Source organism: Delphinus delphis, chromosome 16, assembly GCF_949987515.2.
Source record: "Delphinus delphis chromosome 16, mDelDel1.2, whole genome shotgun sequence".
Classification (NCBI taxonomy): domain Eukaryota; kingdom Metazoa; phylum Chordata; class Mammalia; order Artiodactyla; family Delphinidae; genus Delphinus; species Delphinus delphis.
The window spans coordinates 11,247,718-11,261,933 of NC_082698.1; the positions used below are offsets into that span (position 1 = coordinate 11,247,718).

Below are 14,216 nucleotides of genomic sequence, written 5' to 3' on the forward strand. Positions count from 1 at the left end.
TTTCTTGGCTTTCTGGCAATGAACGATGTACACTGTGGATTACCACAACACTTTGGGTAACAAAGGAGATGGCATGTGACCTGGGCTGGGTCAATCAAACCATGCCCCATTCCCCAGGCAACAAGAATTGGTCCAGAATGGACTTGAGACTCAAACGAGGTCAAATAAAATCCCTCCTTAAAAGTTTCCTAATTGGACCTATCGGGGTACATTCCTTTACCTCTTATGGTAATAAAGCTATAAGGAGATGAGCCCAGAGCCCACTGACACCCACCATTCCAGGTTCACTGGAAGAGAAGGCCAACTCCCAGGGAGAGGCAGGCGGGTGAGAGTGTCCTGATGGCGCGGAGCCCCTGGTTCCACAACTCTGACATTCCAACCTTCACAGGTAGGTGAAGAAATACCTGCCTTTAATTTGCTAGAATCTGTTCAAGTTTGCTCATGTTTAAAAAAAAGACATTTTTAAAATGCAAATTTTGGGGCTTCCCTAGTGGTGCAGTGGTTAAGAATCCGCCTGCCAATACAGGGGACACGGGTTCGAGCCCTGGTCCGGGAAGATCCCACGTGCCATGGAGCGACTAAGCCTGTGCGCCACAACTACTGAGTCTGTGCTCGAGGGCCTGTGTGCCTAGAGCCCGTGCTCCGCAACAACGGAAGCCACCACAATGAGAAACCTGCACACCACAACAAAGAGTAGCTCCCACTCGTCACAACTAGAGAAAACCCACGCGTAGCAACGAAGACCCAACACAGCCTAAATAAACAGATAGATAGATAGATAGATAAATAAATAAAATGCAAATTTTATGGATGAGTTAGGCTTAAAAGCTTTAACAGGCTACAGCAAACATCCAATAACATTTCCTGCCTTCTTTAAATCAGTCATGAACTCACTTAAGAGAATGGAACCATATAAACAACTATAAATATACTGACAGTAATATTGTCTAAAAAGATTTTAATACTTTTAAGCCATTGAGAAACAATGTATCATTAAATGCAGCATTATCAACTACTTGGTAGGTTTTTACAGGAATATTTCCCCCAGGGAAGAATTATGAGTAATAAAAAACGTAAGTTGAGGGAATGCAGCAAGCATCTCTCACAGAAATTTAACTATATCCTGAAAATAATTTTCTAACTATCACCACTTCCATTGCTAGTGGCTAAGACACTAATGCTATAAAATTATGAGGGGTGAAAAAAATTGAATAAGGACAATTTCAAAAGCTAGGTGATATGTTCAGTACACATTCAGTCCCTCATTTCGAACATTGTGAAAGAAGCATACAATTTTTATTAAGAGAAATTCAGTTTTCTCCCCCCGACCAAAAAAACCTGTTGAATAAATATTTAAAGAATCTAAAGCTAACCCAAATAATACAGATATGTGATTCCAACATAAAATACATGGCCCAAGTCAATAGGTTAACTTACCTGTCCAGTGCCAACTTCAAAAGACTCATAATCAACGTGCACAGAAGAAACGCAAACTCCGAGTGGGAGTTTCCTCTTGGACTCATTAGATTCTGAGGGCGGAGAAGCCATTTCTTTAGCTTTCTGAGCATTTTCCTCTTGTCCTTTTGTCGAAGCAGCCATCACTGCCTTCTTTTCTGATGCTTTTTTCTGTTCCTGTGAAATACCAAATTTTCATAATAGAACTGGGGGGAAAAAAGTTATCAGCTATCACTATGAAATACCTATATCAATATTAAGGAATGATTAGTAATTTCTTAGGCATAATAATGGTATTGTGATTATTAGGGAAATGTCCTTTTAGATATACATACCAAATATTTAAGGAAAAAAATACCATGATGTCTATAATCTACTTTAAAATTCTTAAGAAAAAGAAAATTAAGAACAAAAGCAAAATGTGGCAAAACAGCTACGGTTAAATCTAAATATTTGCTATTAGTATATTCTTTGCTCTCCACTTTTCTATGTAATTTAAAATTTTACTAAAGTTTTTAAAAATGCCAACTTCTTCCTTTGTGATCTCAACTTTAGCCAGATAATTTAGAAGTACTTTATATAACTGTAAAATATATACTTCCTATAAAGACGTGTAACTTAAGAGAAATTTATTCATTCAACATCTTTACACCATTATGTCTACACAGAGCCACTGACAAATTTTCCTCAAAAGCATTCTGGGAAGAACAGATAAACACACTGTGGTACATTCATACAATGGAATAACTATTTAGAAATAAAAAGGAGTAAACTGCAAATAAAACAACAATTATATGAATTTCAAAAACACTATTTTGAGTAAAAGAAGCTAGGTACAAAAGAGTGTACAGTGTTGGTTCCATTTATATAAACTTCTAGAACAGGCAAAACTATCCTATAGCGATCAAATTCAGAATAGTAGTTGTATGGGAGGGGGAGTGGACCAGAAAGAAGCATGAGAGAACTATCTGAGTGACAGAAATGTTCTAGTTCTTGTTTTAGCTGGTGATTACACAGCCGCAAAAATTGTCAAAACTTACTGTAGTGAAAATCAAGATCTATGCATTTCATAAATAAGCAAAGAAAATTCTTGGGAGCGTCTCTAGATCAGGCGTACCTCTGTAGTAATGAGATAAAATCTGCTCGTGTGGGTTTGTGATCACACCCTGATACAGCAGCAACAATGTCAGGGGAATGTGAACAACCATCATGGTGGATTCATTCACTGGCCCTCATTCCCCAAGCTGTGAATGACTGTGTTAAGTCTCTGTTTAAATAGCTATTGACAGGAAATTCCCTGGTGGTCCAGTGGTTAGGGCTCGGCGCTTTCACTGTCGTGGTCCTGAGTTCAATCCCTGGTTGGGGAACTAAGATCCCACAAGCCTCATGGCGCAGCCAAAAATTAAATAATTAATTTTTAAAAAAAGAAGAGCTACTGACAGTGCCTAAACAAAACAGCTGGCCAAATTGGTCTTGTCTATCAATAAATTCCAAATACTAGAAAACCTGGAAATAAGTCCAATTGGTTAATTCAAAGGCAATACAGAATAAAGAAAACTCTCCACCAGCCAGCTGGGAACTGATTCCACCATTAAAGTCTTGGAAGGCTTCGTTATCTCTGCCCTTTGGAGGAACCACAAGATTAAACCTAAAACCCAAAATGAAGAACATGTTCAAGGTTCTTCAGTTTAAATTTGCTTTCTCACTTGCAAGTACCTCCCATTATACTCATAGAACTTAACAATCTAAATTGTTACGAGGGCTGTCTAAACAGATCCTCAACTGTCCTACTGCGAACTGCTGTTCTGTTTCCCCTCCTAGACACATGCTATAACTTTAAAACAAAGTGAGCCAAAATACACATACTTGAGTATCAATATTCCCAGCACCAAAAATTATTCCTTTTCAAAGGAAAATGAATAAGATGGCTTACAAAGGGGAAAGAAAAGCTCAGGCCACAAACATTTGACCTCTTTATTAAAATAACAAGCTAACTAACTTTGGTTCCATTATTTTGGTTACACTAAATCAATAGGACACACCATTTTATCTTATTATTGAACTGGCAGCACCTTGTTAACTAGGAATAACAGAGCAATCAATGGCAACACGGCTGAGAAAGTTTCATGGTTCATCCAGAGGCAATTACTTTTGAGTTTAAAAAATAAGATGACTTTATAGTTTTACTCCTTTCAAAACATTCTTATAATGCCATTACTTATATATCCAAGCTACTACAGGAGCCAAAACAGGCTCCTTCTAGAGATTCTTCAAGAACTATAGAATACTTTTCTACTTTTTTCCTTTTATTTACAAAATAAAATCAGGGACAGATGTAGGACCTGGAAACATAGCTTCTCATTTGTTCTTTTTGTGTTTTTACAGGCCTGTGCTTCACTGATGTGCACATGGAGATGAACATGCTCACACTTGGAGAACACAGCCTGGCGGAAAGGAACAACATTGGCACGCTTTCATCATGGTTTTGGTGTGACCACTGTGCTCACCAGAGATGTTGCCTTTCAACTCAATCTTCACTGTTGCCTTCAATCAACCATCAAAAACACTATTTCTGTGTCTAAAATGTGTTTTGAGTTGTACCTTTCTTTTCCATTTCCTATTACACCCCTATCATCTCTCAATCAGTCACTGCATAATTACAGTGACTATGCCCGGAGATTCCTAACAGCCTCTAGCTTCATCCCCTTCCAACTCCATCCCCGCACTGTAACCAAGTGAACTCCCTAAAACACCGGCCCAGTCATGGAACTGCCCTCATTGCTCCACTGACCTACAGCAGTGGTTCTCACACCATGTCCCCTTAGAACTGAACCAGTGGTTTACACTGCTGCTAAAAATGTGGCCCAGTTCTCTCTCACTCACACACACACACACACACACACACACACACAAAATTAACGTAAAATTCAAGTTGATAACAGAATTGTCTCAACTTTAAGATTTGTTCCAATTGTTTTTTCCTTTAGTACTCCTTATCAGCCAGTAGGCCCTAGCCAACAGCAAAAGACAGCAAATATTAATGGAAAAACCAGGAAGGAATCAATATGTCTAAAAACTCACTTATTATAAGCACATTTGCTCATGGTTGAAATTTTATGTGACTTACAGCACATAGTTTTCAATTTTAACATTTCTGAAGTAAAAATTAAACTTTAGACTAAACAGATGATTTGGTGCTAAATCATAATTTGTGATAAAAATTAATAAGTAAGTAAGCATTTCATGATGTTAGTTTAAAAGCACCATGACTTTTACAGCCATAAGAACATGTTTGCGGACCACTCCCTCGTAACTGAAATCTGCCACATCTGCCATTCGGGCCCTCGGAACCCTGTGCTCTACCTTATTCTCAGCTCGACTGCTGTTTCCGCTGCAGAAAAACACTTGCCCACTACCGGAAGGCCATTTCCCCTGGCCCTACCCTTCCTTCAAGCTCAAGTACCAACACCTTGGAGAAGTCTTCTCTCACCAGCCCCAGCCCCTTCTCTCCCGGGCAGGCCTCACCTGGCTCTGACAGCACAAGCAGCACCGATGCATCATCTGTGGTCAAATCTCTCCCCCTAACTAGACAGCATACCCTCAGTTCATCTCCAAATCCCAAGAACTCAGCACATGCCTGATCTAAAACATATACTCATAAAATACAGAACAACTCAATTGCTTAAGCTAATCATAACAAATCAGTCCTATGACTTTACAGTCATATTACATATAAAGAAGTGGCGCATGTTAAGTTCCAAAGAAGTAACACAAATTAAAGAACCACAGAAGTTCAAAAGATGGAAGGATCAACGAAGACCATGTTAATATAATAAAAATAAAATAGCCACCGTAAGTGCTACCTAATTTTTCTAAGTATACAGAAAATCTCTGTAAAGTTAACTTAATGAAAATTAAACGAGTTATTCCCAATAGTTTTATTCTTTTGAAATGTTTTCTAGTTGTTGCTGTTATTGCTCTGATTTGGATTGTTGACAACTTTTTGGTTTTGGTTATTAATTAATGAAATGTATCCGTGTCCCTTCTTATCTCTTTAGATGGTGAGAAGGACTGGGAGAAGAGAAAATGCGCTAACATTTACTGGATGATAAGCTACACATGCATTACTTCATCCTCACTGCAATCCTATCAGGAAGGCATTATCACTCCCGTTTTATAAATGAAGGAAACCACAGACCAGAAAAGTTTAGCAAATTGCTCGTGAATATGTAATTAATAAGTGGTTGAACTGGGAATCAGGGTGACCAAGTCATCTTTTTGTCCAGGACTTACCCAGTTGTTGCACTGGGAAATTCTCAAATACCAATTCTAAGGCTGAAAGTCCTTCATCCCGGAATTTGCTCAGCCCCAGGAAAACCAGGAATTGGCATTTAATTGGAATTTGAATCCATTTCTGGCTGACTCCCAAGTCAGGCCTTCCATCAACTCCATTACTGTGCCCTTGGGCAGGGAGCACAGTAGCTGACCTAACCATGATGGTATTAACAAAAACTTCCAAAATATAAACAAGCTAGTCACAGATGAGTTTTTTCTTTTAGGTGCAGAGATGAACTTTACCAGTTTGGCTGCTTTATGTTTTACAAAGTTAGCTATCTTCTTCCTGGGTCCAAGTGGTATCCCCATTTCCTTCAGGTCATCCACTGTACACATAAGCTTTAAAAGAAAACAAACAAGCACATTAATTAGTCAATCTAATGATATACGAAGTGAAATTTAAAAAAGGAAATTATGAAAAGAAACCGTATCATCTAAGGCAACTGAATATCCAATTTGTTTAAAGTTAATTTCTTTTCTGTCCCCAGCCTCAGGTAATTTTTTTTAAATCATGAATTAATTTAGGTTGTAAAATTTTAGGCCTCCACATCTAAGTCATTCTTTTAATTTTTTTTTGCGGTACGTGGGCCTCTCACTGTTGTGGCCTCTCCTGTTGTGGAACACAGGCTCCAGACACGCAGGCTCAGCGGCCATGGCTCACGGGCCCAGCCGCTCCGCGGCACGTGGGATCTTCCCGGACCGGGGCACGAACCCGTGTCCCCTGCATCGGCAGGCGGACTCCCAACCACTGCGCCACCAGGGAAGCCCCATTCTTTTAATTTTTAACAGAAAATACATGCATGTTGTACAGAATTCTTTCCTCATACACAGGAAAAACAATTTTAGACAAAAATGAATCAAACTATCATCAGTTCCTATTTCCCCTCATCCTGGCCACATAGTATATTAATATCAAACCCTTAATATTCTTGCCAAACTAATAGGTTAAAAAAACCTCACTGCACTTTTTTTTAAAATAAATTTACTTATTTATTTATTTTTGGCTGCGTTGGGTCTTTGTTGCTGCGAGCAGGCTTTCTCTAGTTGCGGCGAGCGGGGGCTACTCTTCATGTGGTGCGCGGGCTTTTCATTGCAGTGCGCGGGCTTTTCATTGTGGTGGCTCCTCTCACTGCGGAGCACGGGCTCTAGGTACGAGGGCCTCAGTAGCCACGGCGCACGGGCCCAGCACTTGTGGCTCACGGGCTCCAGAGTGCAGGCTCAGCAGTTGTGGCGCATGGGCCCAGCCGCTATGAGGCATGCAGGATCCTCCCAGACTAGGGCTCGAACCCGTGTCCCCTGCATTGGCAGGCTGATTCTTAACCACTGCGCCACCAGGGAAGTCCCTCACTGCACTTTTAATTTATATTTCTCTTAAGAGTTTTCATATGATAAGAAGTCATTTGTTATTTTCTTTTCTGAATATCATCTGTTCATATTCTTTGCCTATTTTCCTATTGTGTTGATGGTCTTTGTGTAACTAACTTATAGAAACTTTGAATAATAAGAAAATAAACCCTTTGTTTATAATGTGTGTTGCAAACAGTCTTCTTAACCTTTTGTTGGCCTTTAGGTGTTGTTTATGCCATCCCCTGCTATGCAATTTTTTTTCCATTATGGCTTCTGGGTTTTATGTCATACTTAGAAAAGCCTTCCCAGATTATTAAAAAAAGTTCTCCTGTTTTTTCCAATTTTTTTTAAACGTTTAAGTCTCTGCCTTATCTGAATGCACTGTGATATAAAAGTGTTTAAATCTTATTAATTTTCAATCTCATACAAAGGAAAAACAATTTTAGACAAAAATGAATCAAACTATGATCAGTACCAGAGATTCCATATCAATCTTTTCCTTTTCAAAAGTGCTAACGTATTCAGAGAGGCTAAGTGCTTCCAGAGTTTCTTGCAAAGTCAGGACTTCTTCATTTTCAACATCAAGGTCACAAGACTCATCCAACGTCAGCTTTGGCTCTTCAGGTATCTTTTAAAAAAAAAGTTGGGAGAACGTTACAAAGTTCCCATAAAATGTCTTCTGATCTATGGAAAAATCTTAATTCTGTCCTATACATAAATCATAATTTTTGGCAGTTTGCTATCCAAAGTTTGAATATTCTGAAAAAGTATATAAATTTAGTAAATCACGCATGCTCCCATTTCCTACAATAATTTACTTCACATTTTTTAAAGAAACCATAAACTGTCTCTCACATTTAAATTTATAATACATAAGGAAGACGAGTGAGAAACTCAAATAATGAGCTCTATGATTCCACTGCACTCCTAAAGCTCAGGGTATTTTGTTACATAGAATCAGTTCAGATTGTGGAAAACTCTTCAGCTCCAACTCTGAATCTAGAGGTCAATTGGGCCATACCTGCTTTTCCTGGAAATGTGGCTGCTTCACAACTCCATTAGCAACAGCTAAAGGCTCAGGAGACTTTGATAAATTCAAATCTTTTTGATTAGACAGGATGTCAAACAATATTAAAGAACCTTAAAAAAAAAAAAAAGAAGCATTTTGCTTTATAATGTACTAGGTGCTTTTATAACACTAAATAAATTCTCCTCCTTTTTTTTGTTCAAAGTCCCAAGCAGAAGTCACATAAAGTTAGATGTTAATCAAGATCTGATAATAAATATTCTTGTTTTACCAAGTAGTAGAATAAATTAAAATATAAAGCATTCCTAGGTAACATGAAAGGCAAATAAGGCAGAATGTAAACTCAAAGCATTCATTTCTACCCTTTATAAAACTTAAAATCTATAATTCTAAGTCTTGAACTAACAATGTCACCCACATTGAAAGCAGGGATGACTCAACAAAAATTGTATTTAAAATGTGGATATTTGGAAGTTTTACCTAAACTGTGACCAGCAACAGAGACCCCTCCTTTGAAGTCTGGGTTCCGACTCATGAAGAGTGCATACAGACGGTTTATCTCCAATCCCACTTTCTCCACAATCCTCTGACAGTAGATGGGGCTGTTGTAAAATAAAATGTCTAGCAAGGTTTCATTAGTAAAGTGACGAAACCGACCAATACTTGGTAAAGTGATTTTCTTAATATTCCTGTTCAGAAAGAAAAAGAAGTATGTTTAGTCAGTAAGCACCTTAAATTTATCGGTTTCTAAAAGTTTCAATTTTGAATCCTGAAAATACACTAAGTAAAAAAAGATCCCACGGACTAATTATGAGTTGATTTTATAGACAGTTACTGTAAACAAATCAAGATAAACCAAAAAAGTTGTCATTTGTGCCTATAACTATACTATGAACTTGGGGATTCTCTGAAGTTATCATACAAAATAAGGCCAAAGCGAAGATTTTTAATTTATTTTTAAAGAGGAAAGCCTACTCTTCCATTTTTCTTCCAGTTTACTGGAAATCAGGATACCTGACAAAAATTGTGGGTGGCCAGGACAATAGAGAATGTAGCAAGAAGTAAAAAAGGAGCTTAATGGAATGAGAATCTCTCCTGATTTGAGAATGGCCATACTTCAGGAATACCCAAAGAGAGAGAAATCACCCCCATAACAGGGCTTCACATGGAGAGAACAGAATGTTTGTAGCGTTAGTTTTATTAAAGCATGTGCCCTGAAACATCATGATGTTCACTAAAATCCAAGTATGTCATTAGCCCTGTGTCCCCAGCATAAATATTTTCTAAATCTGTGCTTCCCAACTGGAAGCATTCCAAATTGAGTGGAGGCATTTTTAGTTGTCACAGTGCCTGGTAAGTGCTGCTGGCATTTAGACTAAGGATATTAAATGGCCTACAATACACAGAACAGTCTTACATGACACAGAACTGTCCTGCCAGAAGAGTCTGCACTGAGAAACAATAATCAGTGGTTCTCAACCAGGGGTGATTTTATCCCCAGGGGACATCTGGCAATGACTAGAGACATTTTTGGTTGTTAAATTAAGGGTAAGGTCGTGCTACTCTTATCTAGAGGGTAGAAGCCTAGGATGCTGCTAAACATCCTATAGTGTACAGGACAGCCCCATGTGTGAACCACTATAGATCAGTATTCTAAAACCAGCTTAAGTTTCTTAGATTCTCTTAAATATTTACAATAGGAACACACACATACGTATGTACGTATATACGTGCATGTGCACACACACACAAAGTAGCACATAAACTTAAGTGTTTAATCATATGTCAGAGCAAGTATATAAAGTTTTTAAGTGTATCTGTTGAAGTCATAATAAATTACTTTATACTATAGTTTAAAATTTGAATCTAAGTTTGACTAATCTGAAAACCAAGCTATCAAAATCCACAAACCTGTCAACACCGGTGGCATCCCCACCCAAGGAACTATGCCAATGAACCGGAAGGAATTCCACTCTGCTTACTTTCCGATCATCTAAAGATTTCTTGAAATGTGTCTGCAGCAATTTGAGAGAAACCACCCTAAAATCATCCACTTAAAAAAAAAAAAAAAAATTTTAGAGAAATGCAAATCAAAACTACAATGAGATATCATCTCACACCAGTCAGAATGGCCATTATCAAAAAATCTAGAAACAATAAATGCTGGAGAGGGTGTGGAGAAAAGTCAACCCTCTTGCACTGTTGGTGGGAATGTAAATTGATACAGCCACTGTGGAGAACAGTATGGAGGTTCCTTAAAAAACTACAAATAGAACTACCATATGACCCAGCAATCCCACTACTGGGCATATACCCTGAGAAAACCATAATTCAAAAAGAGTCATGTACCAAAATGTTCATTGCAGCTCTATTTACAATAGCCCAGAGATGGAAACAACCTAAGTGTCCATAATCAGATGAATGGATAAAGAAGATGTGGCACATATATACAATGGAATATTACTCAGCCATAAAAAGAAACGAAATTGAGCTATTTGTAATGAGGTGGATAGACCTAGAGTCTGTCATACAGAGTGAAGTACGTCAGAAAGAGAAAGACGAATACCGTATGCTAACACATACATATGGAATTTAAGAAAAAAAAAATGTCATGAAGAACCTAGGGGTAAGACAGGAATAAAGACACAGACCTACTAGAGAATGGACTTGAGGATATGGGGAGGGGGAAGGGTAAGCTGTGACAAAGCGGGAGAGAGGCATGGACATATATACACTACCATACGTAAGGTAGATAGCTAGTGGGAAGCGGCCGCATAGCACAGGGAGATCAGCTCGGTGCTTTGTGACCGCCTAGAGGGGTGGGATAGGGAGGGTGGGAGGGAGGGAGACGCAAGAGGGAAGAGATATGGGAACATATGTATATGTATAATTGATTCACTTTGTTATAAAGCAGAAACTAACACACCATTGTAAAGCAATTATACTCCAATAAAGATGTAAAAAAAAAAAATCAGGGAAGACAAATTAACTTGATTAAATTTTCCTAGCTTGATTAAGTAGTTAGCAATTACCTCTTTTATGCCAGTATTTTTTATAACACAAACTTTTCAAGAAAAAAAAAAAAGATGACAAAATCAGTCCAGAAAAGAAAAAAAAACAACCTTTCGGAAGTTCTTGTTAATGTTTCATTATTTTACAGAAATATATAAATGACTGAAAAACATTAGCTCAACTACCATTACTGGGAGGCAGAAATGCACTGTGGGTAGACTCTGGAATCAAATTACCTGCTCCAGAACCTACAGACCGTGACATGGGAGAGGTTAACTCATCCTCTGGGCCTCAGTTCCTCACCTAATAGTAAAGATAACAGTAACAGCACCTACACCCCAAAGAGTTATTGTGAGGGTTAAATGATACAACTCATGCAACATGCTTGGGACATACCAAGTATTCAATAAATATGAACTATTACTACAAACATAAAAATAAAACTTCCAAAATTTAAGTAAACCAGGCAGATTCACAGTTCCTTTAAACAACTTCTCACAACTAATTCACCATAAATCAGTTCAATGCACAGGTGTTCCTAGTGGCTGGAAGTGCTCAGGCAGAGGTTGTCAAAAAGCCTAAATTATTTCCAAGATCCCTTCTAATTCTTCACAATCTAGGATTTTATGAGTTATAAATGTCATAAGAGCAAATGAAGTACAAAGTAGTATTGCCCATGATCATTTAAATCTCCTCTTACAGTCCCTCAGCCAACAGTATACAGCTGGAAACCATCTTAAAAATGAAGGTTTAAAAGTTCTAGTAGTTCTCCAATCATTTCATGAAATGAAGTGACTAACGCTTACCACATTCAATAATGCTTCTAAAGCGCAAGTCACACACAGGTCCAATGCCATGCACCATGAACACCAAATGGTCAACCGGAGGCATTTCCCCTGCAAAAGAAAGAAAGAAAGACATTCATCCATGCATATATACATACACACACACACACACACACAAGCTGGGGACTGTTTAGGTTTTCTTAATTGAATAGCAATATTCAATACCCCTTTTGTCATCATAAACTTGCCAAAATCAGATGAACGCAGCTCAAAGTCCACCTTTTGGCAAATAACAGTGAACTAGACCAAGGAGTGGAGGAAGCAGGCCATTTCTGATCCCAGAAGCTATGAGCCAATGACGATCATCAGTTTTGTACCTATAGAGGCTCCATAACCTTGTAATTTCTTCAGAACTCCCCAGGGCACTAAGCCCCACATGGAGATTCCACTTGTCAATATAAAACTTCAAAATCTTTTCCCAAAATCCTTCTCTGTGTTAGATTCACACATACTACACATGAACATTTCCAAGTTAAATCTACTATTTTACTCTGGTTATTTCATACAGATTCATAATGAGTACATTTATTTCCAAATCCTGCTCACTGCCTGTTTTTATAAATAAAGTTTTATTGCAACACAGCTAGGCCCATTTGTTTGCATACAAATGCTTTCACACTACAATGGCAGAGTTGAGCAGAGATACAGCAGAGTCTGCATGGCTTGCAAAGCCTGAAATATTTACTACTTCGCCCTTTGCAGAAAAAATTCACCACTCCTGCACTAAAGTAATACAAACTAGTTGAGGCATGACAAAACAAGCCCAAAAATATTGCCCAAAGCCTAGTTTCAACAAGCAAAGTGCTTCTTCACAACAATATATATTTTAGAATCTATATTACATGGTTTGTGCACCTTCAACAGAATTCTAAATTAAAGAACAAACAGATATAAAAGTAATAAAAAGGAAAGATCTGTGCCAACCTAGCTGATTTCTGCATGTTATGGCAGGTAATCCTAATAACTATTTCCTTTTTTCATCATTCTAAAATAGAGAAGTCTAAAAATGACCTTAGTCCTAAACAAACTGTACGAACCATCAGGAATTTCATCAAGGTTATCATCAACTCCACGCTTTACAACCCTGGGCCTTGTCTGTCCATCTTGTGTGGTCCCCCATTCATCTGGCACTGATGAGGGCTGGAACTGAACAATAACCTTCAAGATACAAGAGAAGGATTATGACAGAGCTCACTATCAAATTCATTCCCACTATAAGCTAAATACATAATAAACTACTTCATAGTATAGTTTATAATCAGATACTTGTACTGTTCCTCCAAAATCAATTTTGTAACAGTCCTGCTAGCGTTCAGTAACCATTAAAACTAAGTAAATCAATATCATTATTTCCAATGCTTATGTTGGAAAATAATACAACTAAATCAGAGGTAGTATGCCTTGATTTAAAAATATAACAAACAGGGCTTCCCTGGTGGCGCAGTGGTTGAGAGTCCGCCTGCCGATGCAGGGGACACAGGTTCATGCCCCGGTCCGGGAAGATCCCACATGCCGTGGAGCGGCTGGGCCCGTGAGCCATGGCCGCTGAGCCTGCGCATCCGGAGCCTGTGCTCCGCAACGGGAGAGGCCACAACAGTGAGAGGCCCGCGTACCGCAAAAAAAAAAAAAAAAAAAAATTCAGGTTTACACATAAGAAATAAAAGAAGTAGAGGAATCCTTGTTTTATAAATACATATAAGGCAAAATCCTCTAAATAACAACGTGCAAATTCAATTTCAATGTCCAAAACGGATTTACCTACCACTTTTCAGGAAGACATATACTATTCTGTTAAATCAACTGTATTAAATTTAGTCCAGTGTTACATGGAAAAATCTCAAATAAACAACCTAACCTACCATCTAAAGGAATCAGGAAAAGAAGAGCAAACAAAGCCCAAAGTCAGCACAAGGAAGGAACTAATAAAGATCAGAGAGCAAATAAATAAAATTGAGACCAAAAAAAAAATACAACAGGAAAGATCAATGAAACCAAGAGCTGGTTTTTTGAAAAAAATTAACAATATTGATAAACCTTTAGCCAGGCTTACCAAGGAGAAAAGAGAGAGGACCCAAATAAACAAAATAAGAAATGAAAGAGGAGAAATAGCAACTGATACCACAGAGACACAAAAAAAACCATAAGAGAATACTATGAACAGTTATATGCCAACAAATCGGACATATTAGAAGAAA

At 38.0% G+C, this 14,216-nt stretch overlaps 1 protein-coding gene across 3 annotated transcripts in view; it reads right to left on the bottom strand.

The window, feature by feature from the left end:
• SEC23IP (SEC23 interacting protein) overlaps positions 1 to 14,216 on the bottom strand; it is a 46,809-nt gene that overhangs the window by 15,388 nt on the left and 17,205 nt on the right. For all 3 annotated transcript variants that reach the window (XM_060033951.1, XM_060033948.1, XM_060033949.1), the window contains exons 6-13: positions 13,059 to 13,179; positions 11,983 to 12,072; positions 10,076 to 10,217; positions 8,645 to 8,853; positions 8,159 to 8,277; positions 7,613 to 7,765; positions 6,034 to 6,129; positions 1,438 to 1,632 (exon numbers count right to left, since the gene is read on the bottom strand). In XM_060033951.1, the coding sequence (XP_059889934.1) occupies positions 1,438 to 1,632; positions 6,034 to 6,129; positions 7,613 to 7,765; positions 8,159 to 8,277; positions 8,645 to 8,853; positions 10,076 to 10,217; positions 11,983 to 12,072; positions 13,059 to 13,179 (1,125 nt within the window). The remainder of the gene's footprint in view (positions 1 to 1,437; positions 1,633 to 6,033; positions 6,130 to 7,612; positions 7,766 to 8,158; positions 8,278 to 8,644; positions 8,854 to 10,075; positions 10,218 to 11,982; positions 12,073 to 13,058; positions 13,180 to 14,216) is intronic.